General features: G+C 42.5%; 1 protein-coding gene across 1 annotated transcript in view; it reads right to left on the bottom strand.

The window, feature by feature from the left end:
• Positions 1–11,517: 11,517 nt before the first annotated feature.
• LOC132888652 (cGMP-dependent protein kinase 2) overlaps positions 11,518–23,039 on the bottom strand; it is a 29,481-nt gene continuing 17,959 nt past the window's right edge. The window contains exons 17-18 of the mRNA XM_060924713.1: positions 12,114–12,180; positions 11,518–12,000 (exon numbers count right to left, since the gene is read on the bottom strand). Coding sequence (XP_060780696.1) covers positions 11,905–12,000; positions 12,114–12,180 — 163 coding nt within the window. The 3' untranslated portion in view covers positions 11,518–11,904. The remainder of the gene's footprint in view (positions 12,001–12,113; positions 12,181–23,039) is intronic.

Raw genomic sequence — 23,039 nt, 5'->3', positions numbered from 1 at the left:
GCCAAATACTTCATTTACAACCCTGATTCCAAAAAAGTTGGGACAAAGTACAAATTGTAAATAAAAACGGAATGCAATAATTTACAAATCTCAAAAACTGATATTGTATTCACAATAGAACACAGACAACATATCAAATGTCGAAAGTGAGACATTTTGAAATTTCATGCCAAATATTGGCTCATTTGAAATTTCATGACAGCAACACATGTCAAAAAAGTTGGGACAGGGGCAATAAGAGGCTGGAAAAGTTAAAGGTACAAAAAAGGAACAGCTGGAGGACCAAATTGCAACTCATTAGGTCAATTGGCAATAGGTCATTAACATGACTGGGTATAAAAAGAGCATCTTGGAGTGGCAGTGGCTCTCAGAAGTAAAGATGGGAAGAGGATCACCAATCCCCCTAATTCTGCGCCGACAAATAGTGGAGCAATATCAGAAAGGAGTTCAACAGTGTAAAATTGCAAAGAGTTTGAACATATCATCATCTACAGTGCATAATATCATCAAAAGATTCAGAGAATCTGGAAGAATCTCTGTGCATAAGGGTCAAGGCCAGAAAACCATACTGGGTGCCTGTGATCTTCGGGCCCTTAGATGGCACTGCATCACATACAGGCATGCTTCTGTATTGGAAATCACAAAATGGGCTCAGGAATATTTCCAGAGAACATTATCTGTGAACACAATTCACCGTGCCATCCGCCGTTGCCAGCTAAAACTCTATAGTTCAAAGAAGAAGCCGTATCTAAACATGATCCAGAAGTGCAGACGTCTTCTCTGGGCCAAGGCTCATTTAAAATGGACTGTGGCAAAGTGGAAAACTGTTCTGTGGTCAGACGAATCAAAATTTGAAGTTCTTTATGGAAATCAGGGATGCCGTGTCATTCGGACTAAAGAGGAGAAGGATGACCCAAGTTGTTATCAGCACTCAGTTCAGAAGCCTGCATCTCTGATGGTATGGGGTTGCATTAGTGCGTGTGGCATGGGCAGCTTACACATCTGGAAAGACACCATCAATGCTGAAAGGTATATCCAGGTTCTAGAGCAACATATGCTCCCATCCAGACGACGTCTCTTTCAGGGAAGACCTTGCATTTTCCGACATGACAATGCCAAACCACATACTGCATCAATTACAGCATCATGGCTGCGTAGAAGAAGGGTCCGGGTACTGAACTGGCCAGCCTGCAGTCCAGATCTTTCACCCAGAGAAAACATTTGGCGCATCATAAAACGGAAGATACGACAAAAAAGACCTAAGACAGTTGAGCAACTAGAATCCTACATTAGACAAGAATGGGTTAACATTCCTATCCCTAAGCTTGAGCAACTTGTCTCCTCAGTCCCCAGACGTTTACAGACTGTTGTAAAGAGAAAAGGGGATGTCTCACAGTGGTAAACATGGCCTTGTCCCAACTTTTTTGAGATGTGTTGTTGTCATGAAATTTAAAATCACCTAATTTTTCTCTTTAAATGATACATTTCCTCAGTTTAAACATTTGATATGTCATCTATGTTCTATTCTGAATAAAATATGGAATTTTGAAACTTCCACATCATTGCATTCCGTTTTTATTTACAATTTGTACTTTGTCCCAACTTTTTTGGAATCGGGGTTGTACACTACCGTTCAAAAGTTTGGGGTCACCCAGACAATTTTGTGTTTTCCATGAAAAGTCACACTTTTATTTACCACCATAAGTTGTAAAATGAATAGAAAATATATTCAAGACATTTTTCTGGCCATTTTGAGCATTTAATCGACCCCACAAATGTGATGCTCCAGAAACTCAATCTGCTCAAAGGAAGGTCAGTTTTATAGCTTCTCTAAAGAGCTAAACTGTTTTCAGCTGTGGTAACATGATTGTAGAAGGGTTTTCTAATCATCTATTAGCCTTCTGAGGCAATGAGCAAACACATTGTACCATTAGAACACTGGAATGATAGTTGCTGGAAATGGGCCTCTATACACCTATGTAGATATTGCACCAAAAACCAGACATTTGCAGCTAGAATAGTCATTTACCACATTAGCAATGTATAGAGTGTATTTCTGATTAGTTTAAAGTGATCTTCATTGAAAAGAACAGTGCTTTTCTTTCAGAAATAAGGAAATTTCAAAGTGACCCCAAACTTTTGAATGGCAGTGTATTTTTTTCTCACTCTATGGAAATAGTTCCCAAAGAAGCCACAGCTACCGTAGGTAGAGCATAAGGTGTTACCATGCCAACACACTACAGGCTGTCAGTCAGTCTATACATAAGTGTAGTAACAATTTCAGTCCAACAAACTATTGTTAGATTTGCCATTTCGTGTAGCAAAACACAGATAAATGGACTGATACAAACAGTGAAATGTACCAGTGCTGTTATACTAAATATCAACACCCTTGGAATGGTGTTTGACCAATCAAATTAGTGAACTGGAACTAACTGTTGTACAAAATAATTAACTAATGTATATACAGTTGTGGTCAGAAGTTTACATACAGTGACATGAATGTCATCTTGGATATGAATGTCATGGCAATATTTGGGCTTTCAGTAATTTCTTTGAACTGTTCTTTTTCTGTGGCAGAATGTAGAGCATACATCTTTAATTAAAAGAAAACACTAGAATTTGGTGCACAAGGTTTAATTTTCTTTGTGTTTTCTGAAATCAGCACAGGGTCAAAATTATACATACAGGGTAAAAAATATACATACAGCACACCTAATATTTGGGTAAAATGTCTCTTCGCAAGCTTCTGGCAGAATTCTGGTTGGATATTTCACAACTCTTCATAGTAGAATTGGTAGAGTTCAATTAAATTTGTTTTTTGTTTTTTCATGGCATGGACTCGACTTATAAGCACAGTCCATATATTTTCAATAGGGTTGAAGTCAGGACTTTTTTTTAAGCTTAATATTAGCCTGCTTTATCCTCCACAACCAGCTCTGATGCGTGTTTGGGTTCATTGTCTTGTTATAACTCCCAAGTCGTATTCAAGTTTCTGATGGTTTATGCTGAAGAATTCTGAGGTAGTCCTCCTTCTTCATTATTTCACCCATTTTGTGCAATGAACCAGTTCCACTGGCAGCAAAACAGCCCCAGAGCATGATGATCCTACCACCATCAGTAGCTGGTACAGTGTCCCTCTGTACATGGTGGTCATTGTGGCCAAACAACTCAATCTTTGTCCCATCTGTCCATACAGCTATCCTCCAGGAGGCTTTTTCTTTGTCCGTATGGTCAGCTTCAAACTTTAGTTAAGCTTGAAGGTGTCAATTTTGGAGCAGGGGGTTATTTCTTGGATAGCAGCCTCTTAGTCCATGGTGATCTGAACTGTAGACAGTGATCCATCAGCTTCCAGCTCATGGTAGGGCTGTGGCATGGTGGTTCCCAGGTTGTTCCTGACCATCCAAACCAATTTCATTTCAGCTGAAGGTGACAGTTTGGGGTTTCTTGAAGCAAAGTGGCTTGGCAAAGTGACTACACCTCACAATAACTTGGACACAGTTGTTTGAACTGATCTTGGAATTTGCAGTTGTTTAGAAATGGCTCCAAGAGAAATTCCAGAGTTCTGTATATCTGCAATCCTCTTTCTCAGATCTGCACTGAGCTCCTTGGACTTTCCCATTTTACTGTGTGTTGGTCAATCCAATGAGTGCTGTAAACAAACCCTTTTTATGAAGGCACAGAGAAGCTACCAGCTGTAGTCAATCATGATCACTAACAGGGAGTTAAGAGACCTCAGCCTTGGCAAGATAAGAAACATTTTGGAACTTTCAGCACCTCTGAATTAAAAATCTAAGTGAGCATATGTACATTTTTGACCATGTACAGTATGTATAATTTTGACCCTGTGTTGATTTCAGAAAACCCAAAGAAAATTAAAACTTGTGCACCAAATTCTAGTGTTTTTTATTAATTAAAGATGTATGCTGTACAATCATTCTGCCACAGAAAAAGAACAGTTCAAAGAAATTACTGGAACCCCAAATATTGCCATGACATTCATATCCAAGATGACATTCATGTCACTGTATGTAAATTTCTGACCACAACTGTACCAAGATGAAGCATAAATGACATGAAGTCTGTAAGGTTCAGAAAAAAAGTATGCGGACATTACCCTAAGTAGGAAGTAAGTAGTAAGAAGTCCAAAGGCAGCCCACATGATCTCAACATCTATGTAAACAAACACCTCATACAGATGGTGGTACAGTCCAGTCTTGTGTTCCATCAACTGTAGAAATCATGAACAGCATTACTCCATTTCCTCCCATTCTATAGATATGAAGTCTCATCTTTGCAGTACAGATGAGAGTTGAAGTGAGATACACCTACTCCTTTAGTCAGCCTGCCCCCGTCCCCCAATGTACAGTGGCAGAAATGATCAGATGAATACATGAACATTCTCAAATTTTCTTTATTGCGTCTATCCAGAGAGCTTAAATAGTTTCAGCTGGAATTATTTAATTAATATGGATATGTCTAGGAAGAAGCACGGTGGTGTAGTGCTTAGCACTGTTGCCTCACAGCAAGAAGGTTCTGGGTTCGAGCCCAGTGGCCAACGAGGGCCTTTCTGTGTGGAGTTTGCATGTTCTCCCCGTGTCTGCGTGGGTTTCCTCCAGGTGCTTTGGTTTCCCCCACAGTCCAAAGACATACAGGTTAGGTTAATTGGTGGCTCTAAATTGACCATAGGTGTGAGTGTAAATGGTTGTGTGTCTCTATGTGTCAGCCCTGCGATGACCTGGTGACTTGTCCAGGGTGTACCCTGCCTCTCGCCCATACTCAGTTGGGATAGGCTCTAGCTTGCCCGCGATCCTGCACAGGATAAGTGGTTTCAGGATGGATGGATGGATGGATGAATTTGAACTGAACTAAAAAATAGCTGATTCACTATATAGTGGACTATGTAGTGGGCAAGTGGATGTTCTGACTGCAGCACAAGAGGTTTTTAGTCAGAAGATAATACAGCAAACTCCATCCTCATTTCTGTGTTGTGATAAAATGTAACAGTCTCATTAAATGGATAAACACACCAACTAATCTACTAATAAACAGAAATATTTGTGAGACACAACACAAGTTGTCTGAGAGTAAGAGTTTTAAACTTGGGACAAATATCTTGCAGATGACATCATCCTGAAAATCTTTGTCATTGTTACTTTTGCTTTCATGCTAAAGATACCCTTTGACATTACTGCCATCGCTTGGCAAGGAGTGGTAATTTGTATGCTGCATTATACAACCCCGATTCCAAAAAGTACAAATTGTAAATAAAAACGGAATGCAATGATGTGGAAGTTTCAAAATTCCATATTTTATTCAGAATAGAACATAGATGACATATCAAATGTTTAAACTGTGAAAATGTATCATTTAAAGAGAAAAATTAGGTGATTTTAAATTTCATGACAACAACACATCTCAAAAAAGTTGGGACAAGGCCATGTTTACCACTGTGAGACATCCCCTTTTCTCTTTACAACAGTCTGTAAACGTCTGGGGACTGAGGAGACAAGTTGGTCAAGTTTAGGGATAAGAATGTTAACCCATTCTTGTCTAATGTAGGATTCTAGTTGCTCAACTGTCTTAGGTCTTTTTTGTCGTATCTTCCGTTTTATGATGCGCCAAATGTTTTCTCTGGGTGAAAGATCTGGACTGCAGGCTGGCCAGTTCAGTACCCGGACCCTTCTTCTACGCAGCCATGATGCTGTAATTGATGCAGTATGTGGTTTGGCATTGTCATGTTAGAAAATGCAAGGCCTTCCCTGAAAGAGACGTCATCTGGATGGGAGCATATGTTGCTCTAGAACCTGGATATACCTTTCAGCATTGATGGTGTCTTTCCAGATGTGTAAGCTGCCCATGCCACATGCACTAATGCAACCCCATACCATCAGAGATGCAGGCTTCTGAACTGAGCGCTGATAACAACTTGGGTCATCCTTCTCCTCTTTAGTCCGAATGACACGGCGTCCCTGATTTCCATAAAGAACTTCAAATTTTGATTCGTCTGACCACTGAACAGTTTTCCACTTTGCCACAGTCCATTTTAAATGAGCCTTGGCCCAGAGAAGACGTCTGCGCTTCTGGATCATGTTTAGATACGGCTTCTTCTTTGAACTATAGAGTTTTAGCTGGCAATGGTGGATGGCACGGTGAATTGTGTTCACAGATAATGTTCTCTGGAAATATTCCTGAGCCCATTTTGTGATTTCCAATACAGAAGCATGCCTGTATGTGATGCAGTGCCATCTAAGGGCCCGAAGATCACGGGCACCCAGTATGGTTTTCCGGCCTTGACCCTTACGCACAGAGATTCTTCCAGATTCTCTGAATCTTTTGATGATATTATGCACTGTAGATGATGATATGTTCAAACTCTTTGCAATTTTACACTGTTGAACTCCTTTCTGATATTGCTCCACTATTTGTCGGCGCAGAATTAGGGGGATTGGTGATCCTCTTCCCATCTTTACTTCTGAGAGCCGCTGCCACTCCAAGATGCTCTTTTTATACCCAGTCATGTTAATGACCTATTGCCAGTTGACCTAATGAGTTGCAATTTGGTCCTCCAGCTGTTCCTTTTTTGTACCTTTAACTTTTCCAGCCTCTTATTGCTCCTGTCCCAACTGTTTTGAGATGTGTTGCTGTCATGAAATTTCAAATGAGACAATATTTGGCATGAAATTTCAAAATGTCTCACTTTCAACATTTGATATGTTGTCTATGTTCTATTGTGAATACAGTATCAGTTTTTGAGATTTGTAAATTATTGGATTCCGTTTTTATTTACAATTTGTACTTTGTCCCAACTTTTTTGGAATTGGGGTTGTACCTGCAAGTATAGCTTTATTCCTTAAAGCCATATTATAAAGCAAAAACAAATGGCTTACCATCATGCATGCTTGCTTTTTGGCTTAATTTGTGACCACGCATAGAACATTATTGCCTAAAATGGAAAAGCAAAATTTGTCTTGGGATTTAATTGTATGCAAGCTGTCTCATATAATAATCAAATGTTATGTCCTAATAAAGATATTTCTCACTTCCTTAAAGAGGACAATCTATAACTACCATAATCTTGTGATCAGCACCATAGGTATCAAAGTATTTCTTCCATATAATCAGAGGAGAGATTTATTGAACATGGATGAATAATCTCACTGTTTGTTTTTTTTTCTACGCCCACTGAAATGCAGGGAGTGCCCAGTGTTGGATGCAGGTTGGCTGGAGCTTGCGTTCTACATTCCACCAGCTTCAACACAATGAACCCATAAAATACGTCATAAAAGCATGGCTTCTGTATCTAGAGATACCACAAGTATAGAAGAAACAGCACAGTGGAATGTTCCACAGATTGATGATTTAGAGGAAAATATAAGCTTATCTTTTTCCTTAGGCTCTTCTGGCTTTTGGCCCTTTTCAAATAGGTCAAGAAACCAAGACTGCTGTAGAATCATACTTATTACATTTCGATATAGGGTTATAACAGAGGCTAAAGCTGTTGTTTGAATGACATCAGAACAAATGATCTGAGTCGTAAATAAATCGTGTGTGTGTAAAACACTGTTTCTATGGATAAACTAAAAAACTAAAACAAAATAAAAAAAACACCAAGCTTACTTAACTATGGTGAGAGCTGTCATGATTGGATCACTGAACAGAAATAGGTCATATTTTGATTAATACTTTACTGATAGACATAGCTGTGGGGAGGTAACCCAATTAATGCATGGCTTCAGCACTGGCTTACCCCTGCCTCTTGGCACTCTTCAGAGATTGCTTGCCAGTTGGATGAGTTTTCCAGAAATATCATAACCTGCTCCCACATCACACCAAAGCCCACACTTTTCTGAAAGACTCACACACAGATACAAACTCACACACAAATGCATACCCTGGCTGAGCTCCAGTTACAGACTTCTTTGGTATTTCAAAGAGGGAGAACACAAGGCTTTCTCTCCTCCTCCACAAGAATTCGGAGGAAAAACTATGCCTGCTGACTGATAGTTAACCATGAACACAGCTCTCCAAATGCCACATTCATTCTGTTTACTGAAGACTTCAGGGTAATGAATAGAACTCGTCAAAAAGAAACCCCAGGAATGTGAATAATTCCTCTTGATAACTACAGTATGAGTGTTTGATTAGGTAATGCACTGTTGTCATCTTTCTGGTGAAAGTGAGCAGAGAGAACAGAGAAAACCCACCTTCAGTAACTGTCTGGATTCTGATGATGATCTGGAGAGTATGAAGAGCATTCACAGTGTTTGAGTTTGAAATACCACAAAAGGAAAATAATCAGTTGATTTGACAACTAAGCTCTGTCTTGGACTGAGTTCAATAAGCCTTATGTCATGTGTCTGACACAAAGACACATCGTTTTCATTCTCAGAGAGGCATCTGAGGACAAGGTGCAACACTGATCACTGTTACAATCCATTCCCTTCTGATTAATGAGAATAAGTTAAATCACAAGGTTCTTAATATAGTCTACTAGGGCCCTAGACGGTCCAAATTTTTGTGGTATTTTTGTTTCCAACACACCCCAGTCAGATAATTAGCTTTTGAAACCCTTAATTACGGTGTGCAAGCTGTAAACTGTAATCAGACAAAAACATAGACTAGTTTCAGAGCTAGATTAGCAAACTTTGGTTTGGGAAAAGAAGAGTATTTCTGCTTACACACAAATCTCTTCATTTCAGCAGAAGGTTTTGGTTTTAAAGAGACAAATAAAGAACAAAGGTTATATAATATTATCTAAAACAGGCATAATTAAATTTAAGACTAGCAAATTGCTGAAAATATGGTGGAACTCTGTAGGCTTGAAAGAAGCAGGATTGCAGGATTTCTGGTAATAATGTGCACTATAAACCATTCTCACAGCTTGCCCCCCCCCCCCCCCCCCCCCCAAAAAAAAAAAAAAAAAACCACACAGTTCTGTGTCTCCCTCTAGTGGCTGCTTCTTCAAGCCAATGTCTTCTAATATCTGAAATACAAGGCAATAATTTCTTATACTTATGCACATGGTTCACAAAGTTCTGTTCTCAGGTTCCTTCATAAAGGACAATCTTACATCATTTAACCTTTACATAATTCATCACACAAGCTCGAGCTTAAAGAAGTTGAGCAAACAGTTCCACTAAATCCAATCCCACCCACTCCTGCAGTCATTTTTGCATGTACCCACTCACAATATTTTATTTCCCCTTCTATCACATGACAGATACCAACTGGGTAGGGTGACAGATAACACCTGCTTCCTCTGAGACAATTAAAGTCAACCAAATGCATCTTTTCAAAACTGCTGCTAACGCTGCATCACAGGGCAGTATAACACACTTCGAGGAGAGTGGTCTCTACCCTCTTCCACATACCTGTGCTCACAGATGCCCACAACTGGCTAATGATGCTGTGATTGACAGGGGATGGAGAGTATGCCATTCCTCCGATCCAGAGAGCACAGTCAATTTTTGATTTCCCAACAATACGGTGAATGCTTTTCTGTTGTGCCACTCATATCCAAAACTGCTTCTCAATATATCAAGAAATGAACTAAAGTCGAATAATAAAATAAAGCAACTCTGATAACAATAATGCATTTATGTGATCTTCCTTTGTCCCCAACTGCCTGATCCTGCACACATGATAGTAAAAACACTCACTGGAGATTTATGTTGGGTTCTGTAAGATCACAGTTATGAAGAACACCTGGAGTTGAGTCAGGCTTTGCTTACCTCTGAACATATGAAATATGTCTCCTTCCCTAACCTGGAGACCTCAAGATTTCCAACATTTTCATGTTCAGGCCTTTGCTCATCAAAGGATGCTTGATAGTAGAGTCTAGCATGAATATAATATTACAAATGTGCAATGCAATATATCTCTACAGCTACAGAAAACAAACAAACAAACAAACAAACAAACAAACAAAAGCGATGTTTAACAATGCCAACCAATTTTTTCAGTCCGTCGCTAGTTCTGACTGGACAGTGGTGGGTTTCCCAAAAGCCTCTTAACACTAAGAGCATCTTAACTAGGAGAGAGAGCATTAATTGTGTTGCTCGCTCAACCATTTAACAATGATCTTTGTGCTGCGATGCTTTTGGGAAACTCAGGCCAGTACAGTGTGTGTTAGGGCACAGCAGAGCTCTGCAGATGTGGTCAACTTCACTTAGCACTAGTTTTCACAATTCCAGTAAAACTGGTCTGTATCTGGAGACCTCCAAGTAGGAAAAAAACACACAAGGTGAGTTACAATTCACAAAATAATTTGGCAGTACATATAAGCCATGCAGGCCTCAGCTAATTTCTCCAAGCATTACTTCAAACTGGGAGGCATGGTGGTGTAGTGGTGAGCACTGTTGCCTCACAGAAAGAAGGTTCTGGGTTCGAGCCCAGTGGCCAACGAGAGCCTTTCTGTGTGGAGTTTGCACGTTCTCCCCGTGTCTGTGGGTTTCCTCCGGGTGCTCCGGTTTCCCCTACAGTCCAAAGACATGCAGGTTAGGCTAATTGGTGGCTCTAAATTGACCGTAAGTGTAAATGTGAGTGTGAATGGTTGTTTGTCTCTATGTACCTGGCGACTTGTCCAAGGTGTACCCCGCCTCTCGCCCATAGTCAGCTGGGATAGGCTCCAGCTTGCCTGCGACCCTGTACAGGATAAGCGGCTACGGATAATGGATGGATGGATTATTTCAAACTTACTGAACTCCTGGCTATTGGTTTCAGGCTCTGCACTGATTGTGATGTCGATATTTCATCAACAAAGGGCATCATTGCTGCATTACACAGATTTCACGACTGGTTATACTTTATTTCCAAAACTGTGACAGAAATAAGCCAATAAAACAATAATTAAGTCTTTGGAAAATAAAGAATATGTTATTGTAGAGGCACATACTTCACCTTGTGGAAGAGATCTTTAGATCTCTTTTCTCTTGGTGTACAAAATAATGGACAACCATTACAGTGTAAAAAGAAGGCAATAGTATTTTTATTGTCTTTTAAACAATAATAAAGTTGCCATGGCTCTGCATTTATAGGTCAGTCATACAAGAAAAGACATTATAGTCTTAAAGAATACTATTATATTAATTATGATTTTGTTTTTATTTACTCTTGGACTTTATATTATCCATACAATACTTTTACTGACGATTACCTTGTGTAGAGCCCAGTTTACAAATATTCACTTCTCCAATACAAGATATATTAGAAAATGAATTCCGGGCAGGAAATTAAATTATGCTGATCTTACCATAGATATAATACTGTAAATCCAAGACTAACAAGAGGCACTGATATGAGGATTACTGAATGGCAGATAATACAATTATGCACTTCCTCTCACTGAGAAGAAACACCTCTCAGGAAGATCCCGTTTCCAAATAAAAAAGTAATTACTAAAATGCTGTATGAAAAAAAGAAACACGTTTCAGTTAGTGTTTTAAATAATGACAAAACCTTACTTTAAAAAATGGTATTAAAGCTTTCGTTAGTGATTAAAGTAATTCGATCACAAAACAGTTTTTTTTCTTTCTTTGCCATTAAGGACTGTTAAAGCAGTGGTTTGGTTCCATCATTTGTATTCTGGATGTTAGTAGTCTTCATGTGTCTGGTCTTGAACTTGTTCCTGATATTGTCTGGACTTGTTGCCTGGTTGTGTTCCACAGCATAAGCAGCTCCTGCTCATCTGTCATAGCATTTATCAGTTTATTTTGTTTTTAGGGTCTATACAGGGTCATCATGAACAGTGTTTAGTTGTTAAAATGTGTATGTATACACACATTTTGTTCATTTTGTAGTTTTCATAAATTCATACAGAATATTCTTTCAGCTCTTCGATGTGGCTCTTCTTGTATGGTTTTACCAAGACAGGCTTAGTCATGTTCAAATAAAACAGCAGACTCAGAAGTCCTTATCCCACCCAGAAAGTTCATCAGGAGCTTCCTCCAGTTCGGGGGGAAACATGTCGAAATGACTGTGATCCAGAGGCCCCTTTAACTAGGGTCAACACAACAGTGGACTTATCAAAAATTAAACAACAGAGACAGCTTTGACAAAATGTTATTTCAAACAAAAAACATTTAAGCATTAAAGATCAGAGTATGTTTTACCTCTCTCTTAAGTGGAGATGTCAGCTTCCGTCGTCTCAGTCCCTCCCAGTTGAAGCCCTGAAACCACCTGAGAAACAAGGAGCCAAGAAATGCACAAACTCTCTCTACTGTAGTGAACACACGATACATCATTTATCAATAACAAACATTTAATTTGTGATTTTTAATAAAAGCATGAGTGTCAAAGAGCTCACTTAAAAGACGCTTTGGAGAATAAGGAACAATAGTGGCTGGACACGGCGGCACGGTGGTGTAGCGGTTAGCGCTGTCGCCTCACAGCAAGAAGGTCCTGGGTTCGAGCCCCAGGGCCGGCGAGGGCCTTTCTGTGTGGAGTTTGCATGTTCTCCCCGTGTCCGCGTGGGTTTCCTCCGGGTGCTCCGGTTTCCCCCACAGTCCAAAGACATGCAGGTTAGGTTAACTGGTGACTCTAAATTGACCGTAGGTGTGAATGTGAGTGTGAATGGTTGTCTGTGTCTATGTGTCAGCCCTGTGATGACCTGGCGACTTGTCCAGGGTGTACCCCGCCTTTCGCCCGTAGTCAGCTGGGATAGGCTCCAGCTTGCCTGCGACCCTGTAGAAGGATAAAGCGGCTAGAGATAATGAGATGAGATGAGATATATACACACATACATACATACACACACACACACACACATACACAGAGAGAGAGAGACACACAGTGCCTTGCAAAAGTATTCATCCCCCTTGGTGTTTGTCCTGTTTTGTTGCATTACAAGCTGGAATTAAAATGGATTTTTGGAGGGTTAGCACCATTTGATTTACACAACATACCTACCACTTTAAAGGTGCAAAATCCTTTTTTTTACTGTGACACAAACAATAATTAAGATGAAAAAACAGAAATCTGGAGTGTGCATAGGTATTCACCCCCTTTGGTATGAAACCCCTAAATAAGAGTTGGTCCAACCAATTCACTTCATAAGTCACATAATTAGTTGACTAAGATCCACCTGTGTACAATCAAAGTGTCACATGATCGGTCACATGATGTCTGTATAAAATCAACCTGTTCTGGAAGGACCCTGGCTCTGCAACACTACCAAGCAAGCAACATGAGAACCAAGGAGCCTCCAAACAGGTCAGAGACAAAAATTGTAGAGAAGTATAAATCAGGGTTGGGTTATTAAAAATATCCCAAACTTTGAATATCCCAGGGAACACCATTAAATCCATTATATAAAAATGGAAAGAGTATGGCACCACTACAAACCTGACAAGAGAAGGCTGCCCACCAAAACTCACAGACCAGGCAAGGAGGGCATTAATCAGAGATGCAACAAAAACACCAACGATAACACTGAAGGAGCTGCAAAGCTTCACAGTGGAGATGGGAGTATCTGTCCATAGGACCACTTTAAGCTGTACATGCCACAGAGTGGGGCTTTATAGAAGAGTGGCCAGAAAAAAGCCATTGCTGAAAAAAACATGTTTGAAGTTTGCCCAACAGCATGTGGCAGACTCCCCAAACACATGGAAGAAGATTCTCTGGTCAAACGAGACAAAAATAGAACTTTTTGGCAATCATGGGAAATGCCATGTGTGACGCAAACCCAACACCCTGAGAACACCATCCCTACAATGAAGCATGGTGGTGGCAGCCTCATGCTGTGGGGATGTTTTTCATCTGCAGGGACAGGAAAGCTGGTCAAGACTGAAGGAAAGATGCATGGCACTAAATACAGGGCAATTCTGGAGGAAAACCTGTTTGAGTCAGCCAGAGGTTTCAGACTGGGACGAAGGTTCATGTTCCAGTAGGACAATGACCCTAAACATACTGCTAAAGTGACACTGGAGTGGTTTAAAGGGAAACATTTAAATGTCTTGGAATGGCCTAATCAAAGCCCAGACCTCAGTCCAATTGAGAATCTGTGGCATAACTTGAAGATTGCTGTACACCAACGCAGCCCATCTAATTTGAAGGAGTTGGAGCAGTTTTGCCTTGAGGAATGGGCAAAAATCCCAGTGGGTAGATGTGCCAAGTTAATAGAGACATACCCCAAGAGACTTGCAGCTGTAATTGCAGCAAAAAGCGGCTCTATAAAGTATTGACTTTGGGGGTGAATACCTATGCACACTCCAGATTTCTGTTTTTTCATCTTAATTATTGTTTGTGTCACAATAAAAAAAAACAATTTTCACCTTTAAAGTGGTAGACATGTTGTGTAAATCAAATGGTGCTAATCCCCCCAAAATCCATTTTAATTCCAGCTTGTAATGTGACAAAACTGGACAAACACCAAGGGGGATGAATACTTTTGCAAGGCACTGTATCATGCAGATACAATTCAAGAGCTTCAGTTAATGTTCACATCAAAGGGCAGAATGTAAAAAAAGTATGATCTCTGTGTCTTTGATTGTGGCATGGATGTTTTTACCAGAAAGGCTGGTTTGAGTATTTCAGAAACTGCTGATCTCCTGGGAATTTCACACACAATAGGGTGGTTCTTCTGTAACGGAATTACATTCACAGCAAAATGTAGTAACTTTTTTTTAGTTGCAGTACTCAAGATAATGGTATTCAATAAAAAAATTCACACTACATGGGGTATCTTTTGGCCCTAAAAAAGCATAGAAAAATTGGCTATGTTCAATTTTGAATGCAAAATCTTTTATGAGGAAAGAAAAATCAGTAAAGGAATTATGTCAGAAAAAAAACCTGAACTTTAATTTCTTAAAATTCAAACCAAAATTTCCCTGAAGCGACATTGCTATAATTTTTTTTTTTTTGGGGGGGGGGGGGGGGGGGGGGATTTTTAAAATATGGTTCTATTTCATACTTCCAGACCGCCAGAGGCAGTTCTTATAGTGGAATATCATGCGCTCGCGCATGGCAACGAGAACTTATTGATTTGTTGTCATCTCGTGACGTCATGACGCCCAAGTAACAAAACCTGTAAACGAGTCATGATCTGTCTCTTTTTCATTCTCGCAAGGCAGAGAACTATTTTTGTGGACTTCGACAGCTTTTTCTATTGGGCTTAGCTAATTGCTTCCCCACCTAGCTGTTGTCTGCGAACTGGATTGGAGTTAACCGGCGAGTACTTTGGTTGCCCAAAGTTCCCTCGTTCGGTGATACAGACACACTTGCAACACTCTGATTGAATTTTATCAGGTAAGTTATTTACTTTGAATCTACCTTTACCGGCGAGTACCTGTTGGGTTCCAAGGTTCCCTCGCCTGGTGAATTATCTTCCCAACGAGTACCTCTTGGTTTCCAGGGTTCCCTCGTTGGTTGAGTAAGAGTAGGCTAACCCTCGGGAGCAGTTGCCTCCATAGCCGACTGGCTCTCTGGCCTTGTCCACTTAACAACATAACCGTCGTGTCGGCTCTGCATTGTTCGTGGATATGGATCACCCTGCTCTCTGTACGCAGTGCTATGCTGGGATGGATATGTTAGATGGGCATGATCGCTGCCCATCCTGCTTGGGACTACAGCATCTGGAAGATGCGTTATCTAATCCTTGCCCTGATTGTAGCATTATGCCGTTCGAGCTCCGCGAGCAGCGTCTTGCTAGCATCTCTCCGAGCGCATCGGAGCTTTTAACTCCTGCTGCAGTTGATACTCGCGGGACTAAACGTAAACGTCCGGATGTTGAGGAGCATCGGAAACTGAAGCGACATGCTTCTTCTAGTAAGCTAGCGAAGCGCATGGACGAGCTTACTACAACTGTACAAAGACTACAGGCACTTTTATCAGGTCCTACTATGTCAGCGGTTAATGATAGCATGGATCAGACGGACAATGCAACGCATCTCAATGCTCACGTTCCTCTTTTAACTGAGCATCCACCTAATGTGGAACCAGAAGAGAGCGATGCAATTTCACTGGCAGCGACTGACTCTCTCCTTTCGGAGAGCAATGATCAGCAGGCTCATGTAGCACAACAACCGTCTCGGCCATCCTCCTTGTACACAGTAAGTGGCAGTGGATCTGAATCAGAGAGCGGAGCCTCTGTTGCTATGTCAATGCGTGGTAACATTAAAATGGCGCTTGCAAAGTTGAATTTGGATGTTCCAAATGCTCAGTCAGGCCCTACCAACCTCTTGTGTCGCTCTGTACCTGGCTCAAAAGAGGTGATTATTCCGCATTGTAAGGACTTTACAGAGGTCGTGTCTGCAGCTTTCTGATCAGCTCTTTCATTCCGGCCTGATCGTGTTGCACGCATGCTATCTGATATGTCTGCACCAGATACTACTGGCCTTGGCTCAATGCCAGCATTAGAGCCCTGTGTGGCATCCCTCATTGTATCACCAGATGAAGCCCTATGTCCGGACGTGCGATGCCCCAATAAGGAGTGCAGGCGCACTGACAATGCACTGGTCAAAACCTACAACACAGTTGCCAGGTTGGGCCGTATTGGCAATTCTATGGGCCATCTTCTGTCGGCTTTACATGCTACCTTGGATTCCACTTCCACAGATGACTCTGTCTCTGGTCTGCTGGATGCTTCCCTTCAAGCTCTTGGTGCAATGGCTAGTGATTGTGGGAGGGCTCTGGGCCTCCTTGCTCATGCCAGACGCCAAGTGTGGCTAGCACAGTCGTCCTTACCAGAAGCTTGTCGTAACAACCTGCGCCAATTGCCGCTTACGCCGGGCCACCTGTTCGGGCCAGCCGCACAGGAGGCCCTGGAAAGAAGAGTACGGGTTACAGAGTCACGCTCTCAGCATGCTGCACGGCGTTCAGGCTTTGACGACCCTCGAGTAAGTGTACGTCCGAACCGCCAGGCTCCCCCACAGCCGGTGCCAGCACGCAGTCCTAACAGGTTCTTCCGTGGCCAGTATGCCAGGCCTACACACTTGGCCCATCATGGCGCTTCGAACCAACGCTCACGCCCCTGGCCTGCACGGCAGCCTCCACGCCAGCGCCCCCCCAAAGCCAATGAACCAGCGAGCAGACGGCGCTGACTGCCTGGGGTCGACGGCGACTCATTTTTCAGTGGTCCATATTCAGCGCTGGAGAGAAATAACTTCCAACGAGTGGCTTCTCGAGACGCTCGAAAAAGGTTACCGCCTACAGTTTCGCTGTCGACCACAACCTTGTGCCCGCGTTTGTCCTACGGCAGTAAAGGACCCAGGGCAAGTTCTAGCGCTTACTGCAGAAGTTCAGCAGTTACTGCAGAAAGGCGCCATAGAGGAGGTAGACCCCCAAGTTCAGGTGGAGGGTCTCTACTCCCGTTATTTTCTAGTTCCAAAAAAGGATGGCGGGTTCAGGCCCATCCTAGATTTAAGACATGTAAACAGGTTCCTCAAGCGTTTACCTTTCCGGATGTTGCGCACTATGGATGTTGTTCGAGCCATAGAACCAGGCACATGGTTTGTGACGATAGACTTAAAGGAGGCCTATTTCCATGTGCCCATTGCAGAGGAGCACAGGCAGTTTCTCCGTTTCAGTTTTCAACACAAGGCCTACCAATACAGAGTTCTTCCATTTGGACTCTCTCTAGCCCCCCGGGTGTTCACAAAGTGCGTCCAGGCTGCACTGGAACCTCTCCAAGCGGAAGGCATGTTAGTCCTGCCGTACTTGGACGACTGGCTGCTATGTGCAGCAACCCCGGAACAAGCGATGGCGGACACCAGCCGCCTTTTGCGTCATGTCACAGAGCTTGGCTTCAAGGTGAATTGGGAGAAGAGCTGCCTAACTCCTGCCCAATCAATGAATTTCATCGGCATGCACTTAGACTCCAGGACCATGCGGGCCACTCTCACCAAAGCCAGACGGTTGGCGATTCAGCATGCCCTGGCAAAAGTTCGTCCAGGACGCAGGATCTCATACATTCAGCTTCTAAGACTGGCGGGACTGCTTACAGCAGCAACCACAGTCGTTCAGTTTGGCCTACTGTACCTACGGCCGTTTCAACGGTGGCTGATAGAGCTGCGCCTGTCATCGGTTCACAACCGGTATACCTTGGTACAGATGACAAGGAGCTGCAGCTTGCACCTCCAGCGATGGAAACAGGAAGACTTCCTACGGTCTGGAGTCCAAATGGGCCCACCCCCCGCTCGCAGGGAGGTAATCACAACGGATGCCTCTCTCACAGGCTGGGGAGGGGTGTGGCAACATCAGGGGGTAAGCGGTCAATGGGATCCTCACATGAAACGCTGCCATATCAATGTTCTCGAACTACAAGCTGTTTTCCTGACTCTCAAGCATTTCGAGAGTGTTCTGAGGGGAAAACATGTGATGGTGAGGACAGACAACACCTCTGTGGTGTTTCACATAAATCACCAGGGAGGCACAAGGTCCCTTCCCTCTCTTCGTCTGACACAGGCACTCCTGACTTGGGCAGAAACACGTTTCCTCTCCCTCCGTGCAACACACATTCCAGGTCACCTCAATGTGGTGCCCGATGCACTGTCCCGGAGGAGACAGAGGGCAGGAGACTGGCACTTGCACAAGGAGGTTGTGCAGAAAATTTGGAACACTTATGGCACAGCGACAGTAGACTTGTTCGCGTCCAAGGAGACAACACATTGCCCTCTGTGGTATGCAGAGATGGCAGAACTGGAGTCACTGGGCAGGGATGCTCTGACTCACGAGTGGTCGGATGTGCTACTGTTTGCGTTCCCACCTATTCCACTGATCTGGGGTGTGCTCAATCGAGTACAGGAAATGGGCCACAGGGTGCTCTTGGTAGCGCCCAGATGGCCGAGCATGCCTTGGTTTCACTTACTACTGACTCTAACCGTGGGGCCTCCCCGGCCATTGCCAATGAGGAAGGATCTTCTGTCCCAAATGGAGGGGCAGCTCTGGCACCCTTGTCCAGACAGGCTGAAACTCTGGGTTTGGCCACTGGGGGGAACCAAAGTGTCATGGACTGTTCAGAAGGGGTTAGGCACACTGTTCTGAATGCTCGTGCTCAATCTACTAGGACAATGTATGAAAACAGATGGAAGCTTTTCACTACCTGGTGCACTACTCATTCTTTGAACCCCCTTGAATGTCCTGTGGTAATAATTCTTGATTTTCTTCAACATCTGCTGGATAATGGTCGCTCTCCTGCCACCTTGAGAGTATATGTCGCAGCACTGGCTGCCTACAGGGCACCAACTGAAGGGGTTTCATTGGGTGCTCACAAGTTAGTGGTAGCTTTTATGAAGGGTGCCCAACGACTACACCCGCGCCCGCGAACGGATTGTGCTTCTTGGGACTTGCACACTGTTCTGAATGGATTGTGTTCTCCACCATTCGAGCCTTTAGAGCAGGCAGAGATTAAGTGGCTTTCTATCAAGACTGCGTTCTTGTTGGCTATCACTTCTACCAAGAGAGTTAGTGAACTTCATGCTCTTTCTGTTAGTGCTCAGTGTATGCGTTGGGGACCAGAAGACAGTCAGGTGACATTATGGCCTAATCCTGCTTTTCTACCAAAGGTGCTTTCCCCTCAGTTTGCTAATCAGCTGATTGTTCTGGCGGCATTCCGCCCTGATGATGAGCCCCGCTCTGAACTGTGTCCGGTGCGTGCTTTGCGCCAGTATGTTTCTCAGACTGCTCAGTGGCGAAAAACAGACCAGTTGTTTATCCGTTTTGGGGAGTGTGGGAAAGGAGCACCCCTTTCAAAACAGAGACTGGCACACTGGGTTTCGGAGGCCATTACCAGTGCCTACCGCTTTGCTGATAAAACAGCTCCTGCTTCTGCAAGATGCCACTCAACGCGTGCTGTTGCGACATCTTGGGCTGCATTAAGAGGAATTTCTCTTGTTGATATCTGTTCTGCGGCTACTTGGTCATCACCGTGTACCTTTTCCAGGTTTTACCGTGTGAATGTGGTGCCACTTCCGCCAGTTTCTTCAGCTTTGCTCCCTAGTGATGTCTAGGTGTGATGCATGCATTGTTTATCAATAAAGGTTTTGAGTTCAATTGAAGGACTGACTGGAGTGTGTTATTCCTCGTGACTTGGTTGTATAAGTCTTCCACTATAAGAACTGCCTCTGGCGGTCTGGAAGTATGAAATAGAACGCTGGTTACGAATGTAACCATGGTTCTATGAATAGTGGAAGACCGCCGGAGTCTTGGGTCACTCGGAATTGCGAGAATGACCATTAAGACAGATCATGACTCGTTTACAGGTTTTGTTACTTGGGCGTCATGACGTCACGAGATGACAACAAATCAATAAGTTCTCGTTGCCATGCGCGAGCGCATGATATTCCACTATAAGAACTGCCTCTGGCGGTCTTCCACTATTCATAGAACCACGGTTACATTCGTAACCAGCGTTTTCAGTACATTTTCCTTGGATTCCATACTTTAGCAATATTAGTGGGCTGAAAAGTTCAGGCAATCTTAATAATTTCATAATTTTGGCTTCTCTGCTGAGGAATTGCCCAATAGTCTCTCGAGTTTACATACAATGGTGCAAAAAAACAAAACAAAACTGGAGAGTGCAAGACTTTGTGCCACGATCAAAGTCAGAGATCACACTTTTTCTACATTCTGAACATTAACTGAAGCGTTTGACCTGTTTTTTTTTTTGCATTGTGCTGCTGCCATATGATTGGTTGATTAGATAACTGCATGACTGTGCAGGTGTTCCTAATAAAGTGGATGGTGGACGTACATTTTTAAAAATTATATATATGTTATTTACCAGCTGGGAGGTCCGTATCGTGAAATACCGTGACCAAGGTCTTGAAAGTACTGACTGAGGCCCTTTGGGCCGAGGTCAGTATTCAAGGCCGAGGTCACGGTATTTCACCATACGGACAGACCTTACGCTGGTAAATAATATATTTATTTTTTTCTTCACCAAATTCTAACAGAAAACAAGAGCGCCCGAAAGGGAAAACCGAGCCGAGCCGCCATTTTGAATCCTCATTCACGGCTGTAATGCAAATTGCTTCCTCCTCGGTATACAAGTGCACTTCCATGGCAGGAAAAAAAAAACATTTTGCCGCCTATGTAGTCCCCTATTTATACAAATAGGAGTCATTCAGGATTCAGCCATGTTTTTGCTCAGCGTTAGCAACAGTTACAGGTTTTTAGCTTTCTCCTGAAATGTTTTCTTTTATTTCTTCTTCATCAGGGTACTAAAACTCGCTTTCACTGTGAAGACTGTCGTTATCACTATCCATGATGTAAAATTAATGCTATTCTCCTGAGAAATGCGAAAATAAATGTTGACAAAAATTGCTACGATGTTTGTTGTTGTTGTGAACGAGCAAGTCGCCACAGGTCCGTATCCGGGGTCTGTATTGTAGTATACGGACCCGCTCGCCAGCCAATCAGAGCACAGGATTTGATGGAAACCGGACTGCGAAAAAAATAAATAATGTTATTTACCAGCTGGGAGGTCCATATCATGAAATACCGTAACCAAGGTCTTGAAAGTACTGACCGAAGCCCTCTCGGCCGAGGTCAGTATTCAAGGCCGAGGTCACGGTATTTCACCATACGGACCGACCTTAAGCTGGCAAATAATATATTTATTTTTTTCTTCACCAAATTCTAACAGAAAATGAGAGTGCCCGAAAGGGAAAACCGAGCCGAGGTGAGCCGCCATTTTGAATCCTCATTCATGGCTGTCATGCAAATTGCTTCCTCCTCGGTATACAAGTGCACTTCCAGGCAGGAAAAAAAAAACATTTTGCCGCCTATGTAGTCCCCTATTTATACAAATAGGAGTCATTCAGGATTCAGCCATGTTTTTGCTCAGCGTTAGCAACAGTTACAGGTTTTTAGCTTTCTCCTGAAATGTTTTCTTTTATTTCTTCTTCCTCAGGGTACTAAAACTCGCTTTTACTGTGAAGACTGTCGTTATCACTATCCATGATGTAAAATTAATGCTATTCTCCTGAGAAATGCGAAAATAAATGTTGACAAAAATTGCTACGATGTTTGTTGTTGTGAACGAGCAAGTCGCCAGAGGTCCGTATCCGGGGTCTGTATCGTAGTATACGGACCCGCTCGCCAGCCAATCAGAGCACAGGATTTGATGGAAACCGGACCGCGAAAAAAATAAATAATGTTATTTACCAGCTGGGAGGTCCATATCATGAAATACCGTAACCAAGGTCTTGAAAGGACTGACCGAAGCCCTCTCGGCTGAGGTCAGTATTCAAGGCCGAGGTCACGGTATTTCACCATACGGACCGACCTTAAGCTGGTAAATAATATATTTATTTTTTTCTTTACCAAATTCTAACAGAAAATGAGAGTGCCCGAAAGGGAAAACCGAGCCGAGGTGAGCCGCCATTTTGAATCCTCATTCATGGCTGTCATGCAAATTGCTTCCTCCTCGGTATACAAGTGCACTTCCATGGCAGGAAAGGTCACGGTATTTCACCATATGGACCGACCTTAAGCTGGTAAATATTATATTTATTTTTTCTTTACTAAATTCTAACAGAAAACGAGAGCACCCGAAAGGGAAAACCGAGCCAAGCCACCATTTTGAATCCTCATTCATGGCTGTCATGCAAATGGATTCCTCCTCGGTATATAAGTGCACTTCCATGGCAGGGAAAAAAACTACATTTTGCCGCCTATGTAGTCCTCTATTTACGTATACAAAATTGAGTCATTCAGGATTCAGCCATGTTTTTGCTCAGCGTTAGCAACAGTTACAAGTTTTTAGCTTTCTCCTGAAATGTTTTCGGAAAACAACCAATGAAACAGTGGACGATTTTAGATTACTTTCTGCCAGAGCTGAGGTTTTGTAATTTTTTTAATGTTTTAAACTAATTGAGGAATAATTTGTTGCTTTTATCTTAAATGTGCAACAATATATCTTTTGAATATTTTATATGATCAACTTCTTACATCTATTTTAAATAAAAAAATTATTCTTCAGGATTCAGCCATGTTTTTGCTTGGCGTTAGCAACAGTTGCAGGTTTTTAGCTTTCTCTGCAATGTTTTATTTTGTCTTCCTCAGGGTAGTAAAACTCGCTTTCACTGTGAAGACTGTCT

Source organism: Neoarius graeffei, chromosome 7, assembly GCF_027579695.1.
Source record: "Neoarius graeffei isolate fNeoGra1 chromosome 7, fNeoGra1.pri, whole genome shotgun sequence".
Classification (NCBI taxonomy): domain Eukaryota; kingdom Metazoa; phylum Chordata; class Actinopteri; order Siluriformes; family Ariidae; genus Neoarius; species Neoarius graeffei.
This window is presented reverse-complemented; position numbering and strand designations above follow the sequence as displayed.